General features: G+C 40.1%; 1 protein-coding gene across 3 annotated transcripts in view; it reads right to left on the bottom strand.

Moving 5' to 3' along the window:
- LOC126475142 (tRNA pseudouridine synthase-like 1) overlaps positions 1–25,322 on the bottom strand; it is an 87,988-nt gene that overhangs the window by 39,432 nt on the left and 23,234 nt on the right. For 2 of the 3 annotated variants that reach the window (XM_050102754.1, XM_050102752.1), the window contains exons 3-6: positions 25,003–25,113; positions 1,665–1,799; positions 1,397–1,573; positions 1,008–1,248 (exon numbers count right to left, since the gene is read on the bottom strand). In XM_050102754.1, coding sequence (XP_049958711.1) covers positions 1,008–1,248; positions 1,397–1,573; positions 1,665–1,799; positions 25,003–25,113 — 664 coding nt within the window. The remainder of the gene's footprint in view (positions 1–1,007; positions 1,249–1,396; positions 1,574–1,664; positions 1,800–25,002; positions 25,114–25,322) is intronic. The other variant, XM_050102755.1, reaches the window with a different exon arrangement.

Genomic DNA, 25,322 nt, shown 5'->3' with positions numbered 1-25,322 from the left:
GAATAATTCTGCAAACACTCTCCAGGGACATTCCAGCCACTGCTGCTTCCTTATGGATTGAACACCGTGGGCTCTGTAAGACAGACTCGCTTACATCAATGTTCGCTGGAGAATGCACACTTCTTGGTTGTCCTGTTGGTTTCTTCTTGAGGGCAGATCCAGTCTCTTCAAAGTTATTACTTCAACATTTTAACGCCTGTTTCGACAGAACGGCATCATGATTTCTTAAATTATAAAAACATCGAAACTCCCTCTGCACTGCTACCAAACTATCATTGCTCTTATAAAACATTTTTATGGCTAATGCACATTGTTGTCTGTTTCACTGATCCATTATTACTGAAATGGTGGACTGTTTACTAGCTGCCACAAACCCGCAGTGCCACCACCAGCCCATGGCTGCCACTACTCATTTCAATCATTCCCATTATTCTGTGTCTCCCTATATTTGGTTACCTAAGAACTTGTGCCCTTGCGCACGTTAGTCAGTTATTTCCTGAAGATAGCCCAATAAGCTGAAAACTACAGAAATAAACAAAAATCAATAGAACAAAAACAGTTTACTTGTCATTCAACCTCAAAAATGTTGTAAATTTACTTTCCGTTTGATGATGCATTGCTACAATAGCCTAAGAATCATCATGTGTATCTCACTATATGGTACACTTACATTTTGTGACAAGTTTGTTACTACTTCTTAATTAAAAATATGTTTATGATATTTTGACCTGTTTCACATCCGTGAGAACCATTTCACTTTGGATCTGTGAGTGGGTCATAAGCAAATATATATACTTTTTTGTAAATAGGTATTACATTGTCTTGTTTTATAATATGTTCTACATCCTTTAGGATATCCCCTCAATGGATCGTGACATGTACCTTATCTTACATGGGGACTTATGGTTTTATGTGGCATCAGAACCATAGAGAAGCTTGACATTTTACAAAACAAAATGCAAAAGCACTACATATGACATTGTGGTATTCACTGAAAAGTCACTCACCTGTCGATACAGAAATGACTGTCCTTTACACGTTACTTCCCAAAAATCATAATGCTTACAACTTGGCATATAATCATCGCTTAGGAATTGCTGGCCAGGTTTGATACAGAGTTCTTTCATACTTCTTACAGTCCTGATGTCTCGATCATCTCGCGAAGCACCCATAAATGACCTGAAATCTTTTATTCCTGGGAAAAGTGCCGCGGCTTGTTTCATCGCATCAACATTGAATTCTGGATTCCTCATGAAACAAAAAAAAAAAAAAAAAGAATTACAAGTGCTACAACCCACTGCACGCAATTAATACTGAAAGAGTAAGTAAAAGTACCCTGATTTACATGTGAAGTACAGACATCTTACTTGCCGTGGCAGATAAAAAAATGGCTTACTGTATAAAATAACATCTCCTCCATTCAGAAAATGGTATTTCAGCCAAGTATTTGAAGCCCATCTTTTGTAGTGTTGGTGCATTTTGTTTCCTCACAGCTAGACGATACAAGTAAGTTCTGCACTTTGCACTATGTCTTGAATGAAATGTATCTGGGACTAGCTGACACTTTTGCACTCTAAAAGGACATAAGTAATTGACAGTTGTGCTAAGCAGCTCTTTTGGTGTACCAAAACACCTTGCTTACTCTTTATTCCACAAATCCTTACCTAAGTCCAATTTTGGCCTTCTCAAAATACCTGTTGAAACCTACAGTCAGACACTCTGGGTCATACCCACCACCCGTATGGCGCTCTAGATCAACATGGGCAGATGAAAGTAATGCATGGACACCTTTGTCAGTTCTGAAAAGATTAAAATATGTGGGATCACATTTCCGCTTTCTTTCTTTTACATAATATAGTAAAACAATTTTTTTTTGTCTATGACAGTGGAGAGTCCATAGTAATAAGCAATGTATGAGTAGTTCTTTACAGTTTTCCTAAAAAGTTTTGGAGACAAGTATGATTAACAAAACTAAAATTCAAACACTCATAAAGCAATTTTTCAATCAAAATTACACTGAATTAAAATGTTTACATATAGTCTTCTTTTAAACATACAGTGCTACAATACAACCACTATAATAGGAGAAAGGCTAAAATACCACATCCAGAAATAATGCAGGCCAGTCATCCTGAAAAAAGCGGCCGGAGGAGGAGGGAGGGGGAGGGGATGGGAGGGGGGAGGCCAAGCATGTGAAAGACTAAAGACTGAACAAAGACTAAATGTGATTTCTTCCCTAGTACCTTCTGTCTGTACATATAATAAATTAGCGTCTCCCGCTGTGGTTTCTGTTAGTGCATTCCGGCTAATTTCAAAACCCACTCCAGTGATTTTGATACAGTTCTCACTAATACACAGACTGGTTCCCAATGAAGGTTTGTGTATATAATTTATTACCATTAAGTAATAATGAGTGTGTAAACACATGTACACTACTGGCCATTAAAATTGCTACACTAAGAAGAAATGCAGATGATAAACGGATATTCATTGGACAAATATATTATACTAGAACTGACATACGATTACATTTTCATGCAATTTGGGTGCATAGATCCTGAGAAGTCAGTACCCAGAACAACCACCTCTGGCCGTACTCACAGCCTTGAAACGCGTGGGCATTGAGTCAAACAGAGCTTGGATGGCGTGTACAGGTACAGCTGCCTATGCAGCTTCAACACGATACCACAGTTAACCAAGAGTAGTGACTGGCGTATTGTGACGAGCCAGTTGCTCGGCCACCACTGACCAGACGTTTCCAATTGGTGAGAGATCTGGAGAATGTGCCAGCCAGGGCAGCAGTCGAAAATTTTCTGTATTTGTCTTGCAAACGTCCCTATCTGTTGGCTCAGGGATCGAGATGTGGCTGCACGATCCGTTACAGCCATGCGAATAAGATGCCTGTCATCTCGACTGCTAGTTATACGAGGCCGTTGGGATACAGCACGGCGTTCCATATTACCCTCCTGAACCCACCGATTCCATATTCTGCTAACAGTCATTGGATCTCGACTAACGCGAGCAACAATGTCGCGATACAATAAACTGTAATCGCGATAGGCTACAATCCGACGTTTATCAAAGTCGGAAATGTGATGGTACGCATATCTCCTCCTTACACGAGGCATCACAACAACGTTTCACCAGGCAATGCCGGTCAACTGCTGTTTGTGTATGAGAAATCAGTTGGAAACTTTCCTCATGTCAGCACGTTGTAGGTGCCGTCACCGGCGCCAACCTTGTGTGAATGCTCCGAAAAGCTAATCATTTGCATATCATAGCATCTTTTTCCTGTCGGTTAAATTTCGCGTCTGTAGCGCGTCATCTTCACGGTGTAGCAATTTTAATGGCTAGTAATGTATTTCTATCTGCTCCATATTTAATTAGCACTTGGAGTGGCAACTCTTAGCAATAATGGGAGCCACAACCTAGTCAGAGAGGAGGCAGAATCTCTGGTGGACAAAGCAGTAAAGTAACAGCTGCTGCACATCCTTCCTCCCCCTGCATTTTTCTATCTTTATTTGATGGCTAATCTCAGGAACTATTGTAGGGATTTTGGTACAGCTGTCACAAACAGATAGGTTCACAGGGAATGTTAATGTATATCTACACGTAATATGATACAAAGAAGTCGTCCAGCCGCAGATACTTAGTGCTACCCATGTGAAGCCAGGATGGGTCGCTAGTTACAATATAGTCATTTAAAACGTGGCACACCAAAATCTGTAAAAGATAAACAGTTCACAATGGTGGGCCCTATCACTAGAAGCCAAATCTATATTTTAAAGCAGAGGGCATGATTCAGAGGTGTGCTGTAATTACTCTCTCTTCTTAGGAGCAGGAGCAGTACAAGATAGGCCGCGGCCAAGTGGTGGATCCCTCTTACTGCATCTTGTTGACCCTAACTTCCAACTATTCTTGTCCCAGCTGACACACAAGTACTTTTCTCTGTGGGGCAGTTGCACCAAGAAATGAACATCATGTTGTGACACTGAAGTACCATAAATAATCCTTAGTTGCTACACCTGTGAGCTCATTTCTCTGAATTCCCATGTACCTTGCTATCCACCATATTCTTGGGGCCATTTGTAAGCACGCAACAGTGTTGTAGAGCTGCAGAAAGATATCATGGACAAATGGAAAATTTTCTTTGCTGCAGAAAGATATCATGGACAAATGGAAATTTTTTTTCAAGTTATCTCCAGCCAGTGCTAAGCCAAGTTAAACCAGGCCAACACATCATGTAACAATCATAATGACAAATAGGCAGACAGCCAATACTGCAAATAATATGCCATACCCTGGAAACTAATGCTTCACCTCACTTGGGTGAGAAGACTGAATCCTTAATTCAGCAAAACAATCTCACTGAGAAGAGATTAATTATAATACAGGGTGTATACGCGGACAAGGAAAAAAATCCCCGGATTTCCCAGTTAAAAATACACTTTCTCCGGGGTGGAAACATAGTTTTTCCCTGTTAACTGACAGTATATTTTCTCTCGCAACTGTATAACTTATCAATCATTTGAATTGTTAGGTTTTATACATGGGCGTAGAATTTCCCAAAGGTTTAGAAAACGAAACTCAGGGGAAAAAACACCTTTTGGAAATATCTTTGATGTGCAGCAACATGTACGCTTCGTATTTTCGTATTACGAAAGTGTACATTGGAATTCCACCAAACACCGCATAATACATTCCGAAGCATTGAAATCGAGATTGCGATGCGCTTTTGTAAGCCAGTCATAGCTCATGTCACGTGATCTCGCCAGCCAATGACAGCGGGTATTCAGAGCTTCGGACACGTGGTGTAGTCAGCCAATAGCAACATCACTGTTAAGTTCCGCGAATACACGAACAGGAAAAGTTAATGGTTTAAATTAATATATATATAATGTTGTTACAAGAAAAACAATTCTTTCGCATATAATATTGGTCTCTAAGGCCAATACGCTGCAAGAGAAGCTAAGCTTTCATATGTAATGTTAGCTTACATTTTAAGATGTATCACACAAATGTGCCAGTAAATTTTTTAATAACGACATAAAAGTGTGATCTTCTGGGCTATAAATTCTTCTACATGGCTCGTCATCAAAGAGCTGATTTTTAAATGATTCCCAGTGAAGTAGGCATCGACCTGATATAAAGCTTTTCAATGTAGTTTCGGGATGTAAATTTCCTTGGGTACCAGTACTTTGTTATCTCATGTCTGGTTTTTTGTTATGGCATAATGCCATACGTGCTAGAAGATGAAAATGTACACTTGAAATGCACCGAACAGCTGAAACTAGCCAATAGTTTGAAATTAAACCCTTTGTTTCAAATATATTGACTGCCTCGTCCGAAAAGATTAATAAAAGAAAATTTCTTCAGCAAACCGATAAAAATAACTTCATTGTTCTGCATGGCAATTCATGCTTGACTGTCAGAAAGGTGGAAATAAAATAAAATCTGAAACTAATAACGTATTTTAGTCTTCCGTAATTATGTGAATGTATTTTAATTCACATGATAGCTCCCGGCCACAGAAATCAATTTTGTTTCCATTTGACGTGAGTGCAGTAGACAAAGAGGAAACAGCAAAATCACTAAATGTAAACACGGGTCACGTGGAGACTACCCGCTTCCCTATTATAACTCAGACTGCTCTGCGCATCAGCCCCGTATCTACGATATTTCCGAACCGGGGCAATAGTAGATAGTGGCGCCCCTTGAGCGTTTGAGATAGGACATCAAAAATTCAAAAAAGAATCGAATTCAAAAAATATGTTCATTTTGTAGCGCAAATCTTTCTGAAGAGTCTGATACATAAAACATACGTGTCCGAGGAATTGTAAGACATGTTATCTGATCTTAAGTGTACCAAAGTGCAGCGCCACACCTCTTCACACAGCATTCTTCTATCGCACGTCACTGTATTTTGGTCTCTGGAATTGAAACGTGTATATTTTGTACTGGATGCCATCAAACTATATTCATGACAGTGGAAATTAAAATGTCCTATGGTGCCTCCCCTGCTTCAGGCGGCCGGTTTGACATCCTGCCCCTGCTTCTTTTCTCTCTCTCTCTCTCTTTTTGACTCTTCAGAAAATGTGCACTCTTTATTTCCTATTAGATAACAACCTGCTGCTTTTTGTGACATAAAATTAAGTATAGGATACATAAAACCAGTAAAGAGAAGAGACAAGCAAGACAGTACACATTTCTTCAATCCTTAGCTCCTAGAATTTTTTCTCTCTAATCTTGCAACAGCTTTACATAGCATGCTTTCCTCTCTGTGAAAGGATCTGTTACCTCATCAAAGTTCGTCAAACGTTTTGCTACATGAAAAATCGAAATGTCGTTGTCTAATACTGAAAAAGCTGTGATTACAAATAGGCCCAAGACGGGTATGGTTTCTCGACATGATTACCTATATTTTGTAACTGTCTGCGAGATAAAACAAAATAGGCCTTTATAATACTGCAGCAATTGTAACACACGCCAAATAAACGAGACTGTTTTGGCAGAAATGGTCATTTTTATAGCACGGCAGAATATAATTCACAAAGTACCAATTTTTTTTTTGTGGTCTTCAGTCCTGAGACTGGTTTGATGCAGCTCTCCATGCTACCCTATCCTGTGCAAGCTCCTTCATCTCCCAGTACCTACTGCAGCTTACATCCTTCTGAATCTGCTTAGTGTATTCATCTCTTGGTCTCCCTCTATGATTTTTACCCTCCACGCTGCCCTCCAATACTAAATTGGTGATCCCTTGATGCCTCAGAACATGTCCTACCAACCGATCCCTTCTTCTGGTCAAGTTGTGCCACAAACTTCTCTTCTCCCCAATCCTATTCAATACCTCCTCATTAGTTACGTGATCTATCCACCTTATCTTCAGCATTCGTCTGTAGCACCACATTTCGAAAGCTTCTATTCTCTTCTTGTCCAAACTAGTTATCGTCCATGTTTCACTTCCATACATGGCTACACTCCATACAAATACTTTCAGAAACGACTTCCTGACACTTAAATCTATACTCGATGTTAACCAATTTCTCTTCTTCAGAAACGATTTCCTTGCCATCGCCAGTCTACATTTTATATCCTCTCTACTTCAACCATCATCAGTTATTTTACTCCCTAAATAGCAAAACTCCTTTACTACTTTAAGTGTCTCATTTCCTAATCTAACTCCCTCAGCATCACCCGATTTAATTGGACTACATTCCATTATCCTCGTTTTGCTTTTGTTGATGTTCATCTTATATCCTCCTTTCAAGACACTGTCCATTCCGTTCAACAGCTCTTCCAAGTCCTTTGCTGTCTCTGACAGAATTACAATGTCATCGGCGAACCTCAAAGTTTTTACTTCTTCTCCATGAATTTTAATACCTACTCCGAATTTTTCTTTTGTTTCCTTTACTGCTTGCTCAATATACAGATTGAATAACATCGGGGAGAGGCTACAACCCTGTCTCACTCCTTTCCCAACCACAGCTTCCCTTTCATGCCCCTCGACTCTTATAACTGCCATCTGGTTTCTGTACAAATTGTAAATAGCTTTTCGCTCCCTGTATTTTACCCCTGCCACCTTCAGAATTTGAAAGAGAGTATTCCAATCAACATTGTCAACAGCTTTCTCTAAGTCTACAAATGCTAGAAACGTAGGTTTGCCTTTTCTTAATCTCTCTTCTAAGATAAGTCGTAAGGTTAGTATTGCCTCACGTGTTCCAACATTTCTACAGAATCCAAACTGATCTTCCCCGAGGTCCACTTCTACCAGTTTTTCAATTCGTCTGTAAAGAATTCGCGTTAGTATTTTGCAGCTGTGACTTATTAAACTGATAGTTCGGTAATTTTCACATCTGTCAACACCTGCTTTCTTTGGGATTGGAATTATTATATTCTTCTTGAAGTCTGAGGGTATTTCGCCTGTCTCATACATCTTGCTCACCAGATGGTAGAGTTTTGTCATGACTGGCTCTCCCAAGGCCATCAGTAATTCTAATGGAATGTTGTCTACTCCCGGGGCCTTGTTTCGACTCAGGTCTTTCAGTGCTCTGTCAAACTCTTCACGCAGTATCTTATCTCCCATTTCGTCTTCATCTACATCCTCTTCCATTTTCATAATATTGTCCTCAAGTACATCGCCCTTGTATAAACCCTCTATATACTCCTTCCACCTTTCTGCCTTCCCTTCTTTGCTTAGAACTGGGTTGCCATCTGAGCTCTTGATATTCGTACAAGCGGTTCTCTTCTCTCCAAAGGTCTCCTTAATTTTCCTATAGGCAGTATCTACCTTACCCCTAGTGAGACACGCCTCTACATCCTTACATTTGTCCTCTAGCCATCCCTGCTTAGCCATTTTGCATCTCCTGTCGATCTCATTTTTGAGACGTTTGTATTCCTTTTTGCCTGCTTCATTTACTGCATTTTTATATTTTCTCCTTTCATCAATTAAATTCAATATTTCTTCTGTTACCCAAGGATTTCTACTAGCCCTCGTCTTTTTACCTACTTGATCCTCTGCTGCCTTCACTACTTCATCCCTCAGAGCTACCCATTCTTCTTCTACTGTATTTCTTTCCCCCATTCCCGTCAATTGTATCAAATGCCTATTAGAGCTACTACAAGCAAAAAGCTTTACATTAGGAAATAGTTCTACACTTCATTCATACGCTCCAGTTTCTCAAGCATGAGATCGAAAAGCAGTAGTGCGAAATTTTTAAATAAATTTAAAATCGTCATATTCTTCCATAATTTAAGCGATGTCACCATTTCTTCCCCTTACTTGTTCTAACAAACAATGTTGTCATCACTAATTCTGTATCTATTCCTGCCAGTGTCAAAGCTTATTCGCCGATTAACTTGACTAACTCTGCCAGAATCACCAGTTTAGTAATCCCGCGATTATTCTTCCGTTAGGTGTTGTTATATGTTTGTACAACACGTTTTCCGCGCTGCTTCCAGAATAGACCTTAAAGCGGCTGCTAGCCAGAGACTGTACAACTGGGCCTTGCTAGTATATTGATCTGGCCAAAAATTTTGTGTCAAAATTTCATTTTCTTGTATACACCGAGAAGCTAATACACAATCTTTCTTACCTGTTATTCCTGTTAGTCATTTATTCGTAGCCTGGTAGTCTGAATCTATGGATTTGGTCGGTAATCATAACAACGCTCATCATTCGCAAACATAAGCAGACAATAGTTGGCTTTTTCGTTCGGCTATACTCTGCTCAGCTCGAATAGCCCATTTTGTCTGCAGGAAAGTTTATTTCTAGATGTGACGAAGATTCCACTGACACAGACATGACGTACACTATGGCTCAAATGGCTCTGAGCACTATGGGACTCAACTTCTGAGGTCATCAGTCCCCCTAGAACTTAGAACTACTTAAACCTAACTAACCTAAGGACATCACACACATCCATACCCCAGGCAGGATTCGAACCTGCGACCGTAGAGGTCACACGGTTCCAGACTGTAGCGCCTAGAACCACTCGGCCACTCCGGCCGGCCTCACGTACACTATGCACGCATTCACAAATCAACTTATGGTTCATTCAGGAATCAATTTAGAATGTGTTCAACAATGTTCAAAAACCGACAGGGACACATTTCAAAGTCATACGAATAATTGGTAGACCAACGTGCGCTGGATGCTAGGAGCTTTGTGAAACAAGGTTTTTTTCTCAGGAATATGAATTGCCTCCCCCCCCCCTTACACACACACACACACACACACACACACACACACACACACACTCCTAGATCCAGGGCTGCTGTGCCATCTGGCAACTTGGGCGCGCCAGTAAAATTTTCCCGGTAGCACCTAGCTGCAATACCTTTTTTTTTTTTTTTTTTTTTTTGCGGCTGCTTACACAGCCAACAGCCACGTTTCTGTAGCCACAAGCAAGAAGAAGATACTACTCAGCTGCGCATGATCGAACTCGTAACTGCTAAAACAAATCTAATGTTAACAGTTGTGACGTCATGCTCATCGGAGGCAATTTGTTGTTATGAAGCAATGCATAGTCTTCCTAAAGCGTTTTACACATTTTGCTGTTGGCGGACGCTTGTATGAGCACTGTGTTTTGTTGCTGTATGTGGCGCATTTTCTTTGCAATTTAAGTTTTATTTCAGTTTTTCCTCTCCTTCATGTTTTATTGCTGCAGTATACCGTATTTACTCGAATCTAAGCCGCACTTTTTTCCGGTTTTTGTAATCCAAAAACCCGCCTGCGGCTTAGAATCGAGTGCAAAGCAAGCGGAAGTTCTGAAAAATGTTGGTAGGTGCCGCCACAACTAACTTCTGCTGTCGAATATATGTAGCGCTACACAGGCATGCTTTGTAGGTGCAAAGATAAATACTGGCGCCAAAACCTCTGCGTCAGTAAATAAATTTAAAAAAAGGTGGAAGACGAGCTTTTTTTCTCCGCCCTGAGTTTCGATCACTGCATTTTCATACATTATCCAACGAAGTAAATACAAATTCCGTATTGTTCATCTTCGAATGTAGCAGAATTTCAATGTATTACGAAAATCCGACTAGCAAGACTGTTTGGGATGTTTGTCAATATGGCCAACTCTACGTTCTGAATTTTTTCCTACCTGTGAGAAGAGATGGTTGCTAATAGAAGCTTTTATGAATTGAATTGCGAATCACATGTAGTATTCTCTTCGCCATAAGATTAATACGAATATAAACATTTTGTCATGTATTCTTTCGTGTTTGCTGCTATCTCATTTAAATCCTGTCTGCTTATAAACTACGAAACTAGAGTGAGACAACAGCAAACGCGGAAGAATATACATATCGTGTCATGTTTATATTCGTATTATTCTTATGCCTAATAATGATACAGTCAGAAATGAAGCACGTCAACTGACTAGATTTTTAAATCTAAGGTGACTCTAATTCCTGTCCAGAATTTGATGTACTAAAGAAGCGGCCGCAAAGATTTTCAAACGGAGAAAAATTTTCGCTTAACTCTCGTTCAGAACATGTTCTATCTTATGCAGTCTATTATTTGGTTCTTGTTGATAATTATCAAAGAAAGCAGCAGTGTAAGTAACAACAAATAGCAGTCTCTTGCTGTTGTTTTGCTAATGAGACGATTCCACTCTCTCTCTCTTTTTTTTTTTTTTTTAATTAAATTGTAAGCGGCGGTAGCGCGCACTAAAGCAAGCCATGCCGCCAGCAGCCACAGGCCGTAAACACGCAGTGTCAGAATGCGACAAACAATGCATGACATGACACAGTACAGTAATGCATTTTCAGTTTAGAGTGACGTAAACACCAATAACAACGAAAACGGCACTTATCAGCTCAAAAGAAAATAAGCAATCGATTCAAACGAGACGAAGCACGTGAAAAAGGAAGGGTATCCGTATAAATACGGACGGAGCGCGTGACTCATAGCAATGGCTACCTGGTAAAACTTAACTGCTAAGCTTACGACTCGAACCAAACTACTGTAGCTGTATCGTCACTCATTCGACCTAAATTGTGTCCAATATTACAATGGACCAACTTTGTTTCGATTTGGAGGTGCGGCCTAAACTTTTCTTTCCCCTTGAATTTCGAGTCTCAAATTTCAGGTGCGGCTTAGATTCGGGAAATTTTGTTTCCTTTATTTCGAGTCTCATTTTTTAGGTGCGGCTTAGATTCGAGTGCGGCTTAGATTCGAGTAAATACGGTATTCTGCTGTAGCAGGATACAGTAATATCCTTTGTTGGCGTATCGGTTCTTACCAGTAAAATTTACAAAAATTTAACTAAGAACAAAAACAATGAAAAATTCCCGGAATTCAAAAAAATTCCCGGTTTTATCCCGGATGAAAAAATTCCTGGGTTTTTCCCGGATCTCCCGGTTCGTAGACACCCTGTAATATCATTCTGACAGCACAGCACAATGTAGCAAGAATGAATAAATGTTCCACAAGAACCCCCATCAGCCAGCTCACATGGCAAAAAACCACCAAGTAACGAAAGTCACTTTTGTGACGCCAAAGGGCGGCAAACGATGCTGATGAAGCCAGAAAACGAGGGGACACACAGTCATCCTTGGCAAGACATAACATCACTGCCTCAGATGGACATTAATAAATACTCAGGTTCATAAGCCCATATGCAATTCAGTTACAGTGGACCAGCTACAATACAGACCCTGCGATGTGTTCCATACAATTTGCCAGATGACTTCTACTTTCGAGATTGTTGCCCACCTGATCTGCCAAAAACAGTAGCTGTGAGTTGTCAACATCTCATCTGCTGTCGTGAAGTCTGGAGGATTTCTACCTCCAGCTTGCTGAGAGCCAAAATGATGGTGTTTGGCACACCATCAACTTATCACTGTATTCAGGATGCATGCTTAAGGCTTGCATCTGTGAGCAGATGCTGGTGTCCATGGCCTACCTCTGGTGGAGATGCCATGCCAACAGTCATGACACTCCATTTTGCTTTTGTTACCCCCCCTCCCCCCTAGTGATAGCAGCATGCCAAGCAGCCAGCAACTGACACTTCCAAGTGCAATATGGGTTGAGTGAAAATACTAATGTTAACACTGATTTGTAACATAGTTTCTACAATAGAGTGTGTATGTAGTGCCATAAAAATTGACAATAACTAAAAATTACACCACGTTTGTGATTATTTAGTTTCCTAAGGAGATATGAAATGGTGCATTTCAGGACAATTTATTGACAATTCTCTTGCAACATACAGACAGTTACTGAATAATATTGTTTTCCTTGGCAAAGTCCTAGTAAGCACTGCAAGACCAGACATTTTACAAAAAGACATTGTATATCTATCTAACAAAGCAGAGTTTTGTCCGCTACACTTTCACCCAAATCAGTGAATGTGGAATGCAGGAAACCTATATGAAATGCAACCTACATTATTCAATGTACCAAATGAACAAACACAACTGTAGTTTAAGGATAAACCACAAAGATGTGATAATATTTCATCAACAACAATAAAACTGTTTCCCAACACAGGCGAAACCAATTCCACAATTGTTGCTAAATCTGAGCCACAAATGGCAAGAATCTTCAACACAAACACTTCTGAAGAAAAGTAATTACATTTACAAAAATATTTGTGTATTAGAATTGGTGAATCATTAGACTCCATAAAAAAAATTAGTGTCAAGGAAAGTACCTATGATGATAACATCTGACAACAACATAAATATATGCTCCTCATGCATGACGTATTTATATTTGACTGCTTTCAGCAAAATAATCTGCAAATATAGTTATATTCAAAAGTATTTTTTCATGGATGAGTTGTAGCTTATGTCATTGAATCACTGTGATTTGTTTGTTTTTACTTGTCTCTTGGAAATTTACTAATGCATGGGAGACAAAAATATAACTACTATTCAGTTAATTAAGTATAAAATAATTAAAAACAAACATTAACATTATGACGCATCTGAATGTCTGCTTTCTCACCATTTGGAGAACTACTGTCAAACAATAACAACTTTCACACTACAGTGTGAACCAGCAACAATGTAGATCCTGTGATGTGCTGCCTATCATTTGCCAGATGACTTCTACTTTCGAGACTGCTGCCCACCTGATTTGCCGAACATGTTAACTGCGAGTTGCCAAGGTCTGATTTTCTGTTGTGAAGTCTTGAGGATTTCTACCTCCAGCTTGCTGATAGTCAAACTGGCGGTGTTTGGCTCACCATCAACTTGTCACTGTATATGGGAGTCGTGCTTAAGGCTGCTGCCCCCCCAAATCGCATTTGTGCACAGATGCCAGTGTCCACGGCCTACCTCTGGTGGAGAGGACATGCCATAACTCTGCTCTACCACCTATAACCCCTTCAATGTCCACAAGAATGCCCTAGTAAAAATCGCTTGACAATCTCATGGTCAACACCATTGTATGAGCAACACTTGCAGCCCGCTGCCCCGCGTGGAGGCACAGTATTACGTGAGTAGCTTTGACGGAGACAACGGCCTCAAAAACATGCTGAAGTGGATAAGTCAGAACATTCCATGGCTGTGTTCTGGACTCATAGCCCTTGCCACGGCAAGGGATGATGATTCCGTTGTAACACTTAAATTGAATAAATGTATATCTTGCTAATGCTATTCCATTAGCGTACAGAGTGCCAACTGGTCTTCGTCACCATACTCCACACTTCGCCATCCTGTAGCCAAAGGGTCTCATCTCAAGCCCTTGCAACTTGGAGTCAGAAGTGTTTACATCAGCTGCTGCTGCCGTACTTGTAACATGTCTGCAGCATCATTGTCATTGCCATCTGGACCTCCATCCTGGCATAATGCAGTGTAGTGAGTGAGCATCTTTCTGTTGTCCTTTCTGGTTGTGTTTATTGTGTGGGGCCATGTTGAATTGTACAGACATTGATGCTAACATAAAAGTGTCATTTGTTAAACTGCAGGAACTTGCAGACTTATTGCTGTTTAGAGGAAATGCCACGGAAGTGTATTTAACACCAGTGATGTGCAAATTTTGTAATTTAGCGAGGGATTAGTTGCCATCCACTAAGTCAGTACCAGCTACATGTGACATATGTACACAGTTTGGTCTTTTAGCAGAGGACTGTTCTGAATCGTGTTGGTCCGCGATCTGACACAGAAAATAATTTATTTGATTGTTATGCATAATATATGTGTAGCTTTTTCCCACATCTCTGTTACTGTAACAGCTGTTGTAGAAAATGCAAAGTAGTACAAACACAAGCTGCTACAATGGGTAAAACTATTACCACTTTAAAGGAACGAGTATAAACATATGAGCAGGAAAATTAACTATATTGCAGATTGAAAGTTTACAAGGTGCAGTACAGAAGTTGCAATCTGGGAAAGCCAACACAGTGTTGACTGTACCCCTCTCTCCTCTCAATCCATCAGCAGCAATTTTGACGAAGCCTTTTCCTGGAATGACAATGGAGAATGCATTAGCTACCAATAAACTGTGCAAATGGACGGATGAAACATATTTACGTCGAACTAGCTTACAATTAGAAGGTGAAGCTGAAACATACATAATGTATCACAGGGCATTTAGTAAGGCAGAAACATCCAGGAGCTACCCGATAGCTTGAGCCAGTACTACTGGAAACAGAATACTGCGAGATTTTCTAGGTAAAACTAAGTAGTTTGGTGCACCAGGTCAATGAGTCAGTGGAATCGTTCTCGAATAGAAGCCTGAGCTGATATGAAGTGCAGAGGCTGATGCAGTTACCTTGCTTGAAGCTGAGAATAGTGCTCTTGATAACTTCTTACTTGGTTTTCCCACTGACATGACACGCAGAGCCAAGTTGGAGAATCCATCTGACCTGGTTGCAGCTATTAAGATCACCATGCTGGTGGAAGAAATCAATATTGCTGTGAAAGTGCGTAATGACTGTCGGGTCTTCAACTTCTAAGTAAAGAGCTATAGATGTGGACATAAGGGTCATCTGCAAAAGCAGTGTTGTCACTCAGAGGCTACGAGTATGGTTGAGTCGCTCATACAGTAAGAGTGCAGGAAAAAGAAACAAGAGAAACAGCATCATAAAAAGTGCCCATTAAATGCAAAACTGAAATGCATTGCCCGTTGGAAAGCATTTCCAGTAGAACGGAATACTGCACGTATACGTTTGTAGGAGTGGAATGCTGCTTGTTAGGCATTGTACAGGGGATCTTAGGCAGGGCATCTGAGGTAGGTAGAGACTTCGATCTCCACAATACAGGTTACATAGAGTAGGTGACAATAACATGAAGCCATTGGACCTAAGAGTTTTCATGGGTACACGGATGTGTCGCTACGTGTTGGTGAATGTCATCCAGTAATTATACTTCCTTGATAAGCTTCATGCTTAAATCGATCTTTTATGATGTACAACTGAACTGAATGAAACTTTCTTTATGCTATTATTTGTGGTAGAACGACTGAAAAGCAACAAAGTGTAAGATAACATGCACTATTCCGTGTGCCGATGCGTAGCATGCCTTAGTAATATAAATGGAAAGTTTGCACCTCCTGTGAGCATGGATGAGGTCAGTCTGCCAAAATACTTAACAACTGCACTTTAAATGTTCTTGACTAAGAGGATTTCATAGAGTAGGTGACAATAACATGAAGCCATTGGACCTAAGAGTTTTCATGGGTACACGGATGTGTCGCTACGTGTTGGTGAATGTCATCCAGTAATTATACTTCCTTGATAAGCTTCATGCTTAAATCGATCTTTTATGATGTACAACTGAACTGAATGAAACTTTCTTTATGCTATTATTTGTGGTAGAACGACTGAAAAGCAACAAAGTGTAAGATAACATGCACTATTCCGTGTGCCGATGCGTAGCATGCCTTAGTAATATAAATGGAAAGTTTGCACCTCCTGTGAGCATGGATGAGGTCAGTCTGCCAAAATACTTAACAACTGCACTTTAAATGTTCTTGACTAAGAGGATTTCATAGGTCATACAATGACCAGAGCTCAAGCAAACCTTTAGTGCATCTGCGTTATGTCAAAAAAAATAGTGAATCATTTGCAAAGAAGTGTTTGACAAGCAATGGTAGCTTAACTGCTATGATTTCTAGGTTTGTTTACAACAAATGGTCTGCTACTAGTGACACCTGTTACACAACACCATAGACCCACAGGTAACAACACTCCAGTTTACAGAAATTTATACTGTGTACTGAAGCATAGGCGTCCACTGATGGAAGAATTCATTGATCAACAACTGGCAGAGGAATAATAGGACATACTGATAGTCCTTGGAGCGCAATCATCATCACTGCTCTGAAGAAATCACCAGATTGTACAAAGAAATGCAGATTCTGTTGCGATTACTGATACCTGAATGCAAAAACTGTTACTGACACACATCCTAACCCCAGTATTACTGAGACATTGGACAATACATGCCAATACAGATATTTTTCAACAATGGATTTAACAAGTGGATTTCATCAGTTAGAAGTTATTCCAGAAGACAGGTCAAAAACCGCCTTAACAACACCGCTGGGTCATTATCAGTATTGCAGAATGCCATTTGGACTCAAAAGTGCACCAGCTACATCTCAGAGACAGTTGGACGAGTTACTTTGTATGGTATGCTTGAATGACCTTGTATTTTCAAATGATATCGAAGAACATGTAAAATCTTTGGAACAAGTATTTAACAGGCTATGAACAGCACATCTGATACTCAACAAAGATAAATGCCATTTTGCACAGACAGAAGTTAGCTACCTACAGAAAGTGATTTGTGGAGATGGTGCAAAAACTGATCCCCAATTAACCCTTTCTCTGCTGCAGACATACTCTTTGCATTCCGTGCTGAAGCGTACTGCTCACCAAATGCTGATGCCTATGCTGTGAGATGGCATTCTGACCAATATTAATTACTTATCATACAATTTTTCGAAAACTATTGGGTGAAAAAAAAATTGATTTTTGCCCATCTTACAGTCTTCTAGATATAGAAATGAATTTCTTTTAGTTATCCGTTATTCTTACTGGGCTGCATCACATTAACTAAAACACTGCACAAAATTTTAAAGAGTTCACAGAGGTCGAAACACATCGCATAAACTTTGCATGCGGTTGATTTTAGCTCATACATTGCAGTGAATTAAATGTAGGTAAGGCATCAAAATTTTATTTAAATTGAGAGCAGAATGATATCTCATTTCATTCTCAAGTTACTGCATTTTATATCCTATGGAAAGTTGGGCACGACGTGTCCTGTGCTGTTTATGTGGACTTCCTGGCTGCTATGAAATACTTATCATTTGTGTTTAAGAAAACTAATAGGTGGAAAATTTTGATTTTTGCACATCTTACTGTCTGTTATTGTCTTTTAAAAAAGACTGAATTTCTTTTCATTATATCCGATAGTTACTGTGCTGCCTCAAATTAAGTAAAACACTGGATGCATTTTTGAAGATTTTGCAGAAATAAAAACGCATTGCATAAACTTTGCGTACGGTTCATTTTAGCTTACACCAAAGTGAATGAAATGTAGATAAAATTCCGAAATTTTATTTAAAATTGAGAGCAGGATACCTCATTTCATTCTTGAGTTATGTTTTATATCCGAAGGACAGTCGTGCATGACGCACTGCTTCACATCCTTGCACATCTTGAATCATGTGGTCATAACAATCGTCATATCTCACAAAAGATTCAGGATATCAAAATGAGATTTTTTGTAAATGATAGCATGCAACGAGGCACATATGTTGTATGATAAATACTCGAGCAACTTTTGAATTCACCAAGATATGGAAATAACTTATCCACAGCTGTGAGAGGTTGACAGTTCAGGACGCATTCAGAGTCCATAGCACTGTAGGAAAATCCATGCGGCACATGTATACATGTCTCCACCTCCTGGAGAACAGTGTAACCTACATCTACATCTACATTTATACTCCGCAATCCACCCAACGGTGTGCGGCAGAGGGCACTTTACGTGCCACTGTCATTACCTCCCTTTCCTGTTCCACTCGCGTATGGTTCGCAGGAAGAACGACTGCCGAAAAGCCTCCGTGCGCGCTCAAATCTCTCTAATTTTACATTCGTGATCTCCTCGGGAGGTATAAGTAGGGGGAAGCAATATATTTGATACCTCATCCAGAAACGCACCCTCTCAAAACCTGGACAGCAAGCTACACCCCGATGCAGAGCGCCTCTCTTAAAGAGTCTGCCACTTAAGTTTGCTAAACATCTCCATAACGCTATCACGCTTACCAAATAACCCTGTGGTGAAACGCGCCACTCTTCTTTGGATCTTTTCTATCTCCACTGTCAACCCGACCTGGTACGGATCCCACACTGATGAGCAATACTCAAGTATAGGCCAAACAAGTCTTTTGTAAGCCATCTCCTTTGTTGATGGACTAGATTTTCTAAGGATTCTCCCAATGAAACTCAACCTGGCACCCGCCTTACCAACAATTAATTTTATATGATCATTCCACTTCAAATCGTTCCGTACGCATACTCCCAGATACTTTAGAGAAGTAACTGCTACCAGTGTTTGTTCCGCTATCATATAATCATACAATAAAGGATCCTTCTTTCTATGTATTCGCAATACATTACATTTGTCTGGGTTAAGGGTCAGTTGCCACTCCCTGCACAAAATGCCTATCCGCTGCAAATCTTCCTGCATTTCGCTGAAATTTTCTAATGCTGCAACTTCTCTGTATACTACAGCATCATCTGCGAAAAGCCGCATGGAACTTCCGACACTATCTACTAGGTCATTTATATATATTGTGAAAAGCAGTGGTCCCATAACACTCTCCTGTGGTACGCCAGAGGATACTTTAACGTCTGTAGACATCTCTCCATTGAGAACAATAGGATGTGTATGTATGCCCACAGCAGTGAAAGGGTTTACAGCAGCACTCTGTGACTTACCAACACTGCAAACAACCAAACAACTTTAGTCATTCCTGGCATATGCAGTTATTATAAAAAATTTGTCAACAATTTTGTAAAAATTGCCAAACCATTAAACCAACTATTAAGAAAAAGTGACACATTTGAAATGAAGACCAGAATGCCAAAAAGCATTTGAGGCTTTGAGAAAAATGCTGATATCAGATCCAGTGCTGATATGGCGAGATTTCGATAAAGAATTAATCATTTCTTGTGATGCCAGCAGTAGTATAGTCGGATGAATTCTCAGTCAAAATTTAGATGGTAAAGAACATCCAGCAGCTTATGCATCAGTAAGATGGAGTGGAATTACTCTACAACAGAAAAGAAAATGTTAGCAGTCAGTCATTTATGGAATTACCTGCTTCTCCTGTTATTTGCATGGTCAGCAATTTAAAGAAGTATACAGCCATGCATCTCTAAAGTAAAGTGAGTGAATATGATGATGAGGTAGTCCTGAAACCAGGAAAGAGGGATAGACACATGGATATGCTAAGCAGAAAAATTGTAGTACAGCAAACACTAGATAAGAATGTGGCTCAATGGCAAAAGACACGGGCAGCTGACATAGATTGTCACGCATTCAGACTACAGCTGCAGATCATGACACATGACGGCTTACTTTCCAGATCAAGTACAAACTATGATCAATAAAATACAGACCACCTGTGGTGATTACGGCAGCATTCAGAGATGAAGTTTTGCAACAAGTGCATGACCACATGTTAGCAGGTCATGATGGTCACAGAACTATGGAGACAAAATTTGCCAAACAGTATGTGTAGAAAACTTGGAGATATAATCTGCGACAGCATGTAAAAAACTATATACTCTATGCACAAAGGGCTGACATTAGTCATTGGAAATGCTCATTGCAAAGATTTCCAGAAGTGAAAAAAATCATCTGAAATGACTGGACTGGACATTTTAGGACCTTGCAGGATATAGTTGTACAAGGTCCGGCAGAAAAACCTCCCCTTTAAGGAAAGCTAATAAAAACAAAACCAAATAAGGTAGAACAATTTTATTTATACTATATAAAAGTACATATTATGCCATTTTAGAAAATACTCTTATGGTCTTACTTTTTAAATAAAACATCCCTTAAATGGCTTCCTGCACTGTCGACACACTGTTTGAGTCTTTCCCTGAAGTTATTCATTACTCTTTGAGTCATTTCAGGTGGAATAGCTTCAACCTCTTGTGTAATTGCTTCTTTCAGGGCTCGTAAAGATTGTGGACGTTGTTCATAAACTTTTGCTTTTAAATAGCCCCAAAGAAAGAAATCACAGGGCGTTAAGTTCGGCGATCGTGGGGGCCAGCCAATGTCTCCACGCAACGAGATCACATGTCCAGGAAACATTTCCTTCACCAATGCCAGTGACTGCCGCGCTGTGTGGGCTGTAGCACCAGCTTGCTGGAACCACACATTCTCTATTTCACCAAAAAGCTCCCTTAGTTGCGGTTGGAGAAAGTCGCGGAGCATGGCACAATAGCGTTCACTGTTGACGGTTAAATTCCTGTAATTTTCTTCGAAAAAGTAAGGACCGATCACTCCGGAATTGTAAACAGCACACCATACTGTTACTTTAGGGCTATGAAGTGGTCGTTGATGAAGTTCTTGGGGATTGTGTTCACACCAGTACCTGCAATTTTGGCTGTTCACTGTTCCGGCAAGGTGAAAGTGTGCTTCATCAGAAAAAATCACAATATCATTGGGACGAATGTTCCGAAGAAGGTCTTGGCACAAACTTACACGGACACCACAGTCTCGTTCACTCAGTTCCTGCGTAGTTACAATTTTGTAAGGATGCATTTTAAGATCTCGATGCAAGATTCTTCTCACACTTCGATCAGATATCCGTAATGCTGCCGCATGCTTTTTAGCGGATCGTCGAGGAGATTGTTGAACTGAAGCTCTAACTGCATCAACATTTCCGGGGCCTGTTGCAGTCCGTGGTCGTCCAGGTGGTTTCCTTTTTAATGCGGAACCTGTCTCACGAAAGTTAGCAACCCAAGAATAAATTGTTTTCTTATTGGGAACAGGGTCCCGTCGTCCGAGCGCAAAGCGAACGCGAAAAGCACGTTGAGTATTAATAGGCGATTCGCCATTTTGAATAAAATCTTCCACTACGAAGGCACGATGTTCACCAGACCACGCCATGGCGTACACTGAAAACGGCACGTAGGCAGCTACTTAACGACGCGCCCCCCACCACTCTGCTCCTTCTACTGTCCGCTGCACGTTACTTTGTAATCGGGGAGTTTTTTATGCCGGACCCTGTATATTAATAACACTGGATCATTTTTCTTGCTACACTGAAATGGTAGCAATTCCAAACCAACAAGCTAACACAGTAGCACAAGCTGTTGTATCCTGCCTCTCGGATCGCTAGACAACAACTCAAGCAAATCATATTTATGAAATTTATTACAAAAGGAAATGATTACAATACTTAACTTTGTGAAATACAGATGTGTCGCAAGCAAAGGGAGACAGACAAAATAAGGCTACACAGTAGAAGCAAAATGACTAGTCTTGATGCTATTCTTGAACTCACTGCTGTAAAACTCTTAGAACTGGGCTTACGTCCTCTTCGTGTAGAGGACGCTGCCATTGCACTGTTGTCCTGGAGAGGGGTTGGTCAGCGTGCAATTGGCTGATGTTGTCTCACAGCCCTCTCTGCTCTAGCATTCTCGCCTGACATGCCGGCGCTTGACTTCAAGCCGGAACACAAGCCATGACAAATAACTGGATACTTAAATTTGCATTTGCATTTTTATGAACAAGCTTTTCTCATCCACAAGTAAATGGATGAACAGAGAGAGAGCAAAAGACTGTTTCCAAAATGTTAAACCACTATGTCAATAGTCAACACAATGATTGGGACACAATGATTGGGACAAGAACCTAATTTCAGCATACGACTCTAAAAGTCTACAGCAGTAAAAATCTTTCGCTATATGAGGTGGTTTATGGCAGAAAGATACCATCTTCTTTTGACTTGATAAAGCCCAAGTTTAGAGATGATAGTGAGTGAGTACAAGAATTAACAAAACATTAATGGGAGGTTTGACAAAGAGTGAAACAAGCCAACACTAAAGCCTTGGAACATCAGGTACAGATGGAGCACAATGTAGGGAAACAACCACAATACAGAAATGGCCACTGACTATAGTTAACAAACCCATATACACCTAAAGGTAAAATCAAGAAGTTTTAACAGATAACATGGCCCATACTAACTCACTGAAATGACTTCGCAACTAAACGTTAAACTGCGGCTGCCAAAAACATATGTTACTCATGTGAGAAGGGTTAAACCAGTCAAAGGAGCTGTCCCATCAGCTACCCAAGTATCAAAAAAGCATCTAAAAAGTTGGAACACATGTTCCTAACCGCAACCACAAGATACATAAAATGCTTTATGCACTCATGTTGCATGAAAAGTATTTATGACCAGATTTTTATATTGTTTTAATAATTTGTTGTACATTCATTATCTTTAAGTATAACTATGAATTTATTGATGATAAGATTCCAGAAGTTTTCCTGGGTATTATTGGTCAATAAGTTGGGTAAAGTCTACTTTATTTTTATTTTTGTACATGTACGCACTGTGTTGGAAGGGGGAGGGAACTGATAAAAGGTTTCTTTCTCTTAGGTGCTGTGCTAGCATGGATGTCCAGGAAGGTTATCACAGTCCTAATAATTCATTTCATCAAGGAAAGAGTATTGAATACAGTTCAAAACCAGCATCTAAATTCTTCAGACTGCTGGATGTGCTACCAACTAACCACTAGTGGACACTGAGATTAACCTCCAATGTATGGGCAGTTTACAGGAGGATTCACAGAACTACATGAAGAAGTGCACAAAGAGAAAGTCTTGGGAGAAATACAAAATGAGTACTATGAGCCGAGACTCTAGATGCGAAATTGTGAGTGGAGCTGAATCAGCTAATGGAAATAATGAGACATAACTTGATATGAAGAGAGACAGAAGTTAATACGAAGAAAAAGAGGAGAAATGGCTACAAGAGGGGAAATTACTGAAAACCGTGTTCAGCATAGCAACAGTGAAGAATAAAAAATCCAAATAATACAGCAGAGCAAATACGTATAATAGCGGATACCACCAAAACCATAGTAGAATGGGATATTACACCGCTGTCAAACATGGAACAGAATGTGTTAAATAATACGAGAGTACTAAGACAACTAATTACAGCACTGGTGCAATGTACCAGAAGTTTAATGTGGACAAAAAATTATAACTGGGAAAGAATTCAGACTCAGTCAAGCACTTTAGATGGGAGAATGACTGTAGCTGGGCTTTTGCATGCACTGGCAGAGACTAGAAGTAGCAATACTGCAAGAAGTGCAATACACAGCTGAATGAGTTCTGCACTGTTACTTCCAAAACAGTTCCTACCAGGATTACGCCTGGCACAAAAACAATTTCCCACCCTATTGCAACATATAATGAGCTTAACTGAGAAGAACCTAGCACTGTTCTATCATTTAGCAGCCATTAAAGTCAGTTCAGATAGAACAAAACTGCATGTATCCATTCAATTTCTGAGAGTGGGTACAATCACATGACACCAGTGTTTTACCGCTCACTGTATCTGATAAAGTGTGGAACTTTAGGCAAGTGCATACAGGTACAAACACAGGAAGCACTATTAATTCAGGACAGGGGAACTTCCATGTCCTTGTGTGACTAGCAGAGTTACAAGAATGTCTAAGGGAACATCAAAATTTGGTTACAGTTGTTCTTAGGGAATGCAGAAGTAGCACAGTGCCAAAGAAAAGTGTTGCCCCCATGACCACATTTCCACAGTGTGGGAGCACACTGGATTTATTCAGTTTTCTCACCCAGGGCTGTCATCATTAACTGCTACAAAAACTGAAAACCCACAGGCATGATCACAGTAGAACTACAAAACAGTGGCATATTGGTAAAAAGCACAACTTTTGATATAGCCGGAGCACAACTTTGCCTTCCAGCTACCATCATCAGTCTGACCACAATCAAGTTATCCCAACCTATCTTGTATTGGTTGGAAAAAACATTAGAAGTATTACCAACTCAAAACCTACCATTCCTCAATAACATCTCAAACTCTGACCTCATGGATGAAATGACAACATCACAAAAAGGATCAATCCACAGACCAAATGTTCCAGCATATTCAGCATTAACGATGTCACATCACAACTACAAGAATTACCACTACAAATGCTGCCATTGTTCTACTAACAGTTTGTGTACTCTGCTTCTGCTTGAGACATAAAACCCACTCATTTCCCCAAATAACAAATGCATCAAATACCTGCTGAGCAGCTAAATAGTATTAATAAGAAACAAAAAATAAAATAGTAAACTTTTATTAGAGCACAAGGATTTAATAGAGACAGTACAGGATTAACAAACACAACAAAGACTCTGTCGGAGTTTACTTGAGCACATCCCTTTGATGTCCACGAGAGAGCCCTAGTACAATGGGGTCTACAATCTTGTGGTCAACAGCATGTAAGAGCTACACCCACAGCCCACTGCCCTGCACTGTACCTTGGTGTTACGTGAACAGCTGCAACAGAGACAGCGGCACTGGAAACGTGGTGAAGTGGATGACTCGGCACATTCCAAGGCTGGGTGTTACATCCTCTACCCTCACCACAGCTGTGGAGAAGATAATTGTAACACTTAAATCAAATAAATGTATGTCTTGCTAATGCTACTTCATTAGTGCACAGAGCACTAACCAGCTTTCACCACTGTATTCCACACCTCCCCATCTTAAAATGGTAAGGGTCTGAGTCCAGACCTTTACAGTATTCTGATCTTGTTTCTTTGCTGCACACTCATGTTGAATAGTGTGAATGGGAACA

Source organism: Schistocerca serialis, chromosome 4 (assembly GCF_023864345.2).
Source record: "Schistocerca serialis cubense isolate TAMUIC-IGC-003099 chromosome 4, iqSchSeri2.2, whole genome shotgun sequence".
Lineage (NCBI taxonomy): Eukaryota > Metazoa > Arthropoda > Insecta > Orthoptera > Acrididae > Schistocerca > Schistocerca serialis.
Note: the sequence above shows the minus strand (reverse complement) of the source record. Positions and strands in the feature narration are given on the sequence as shown.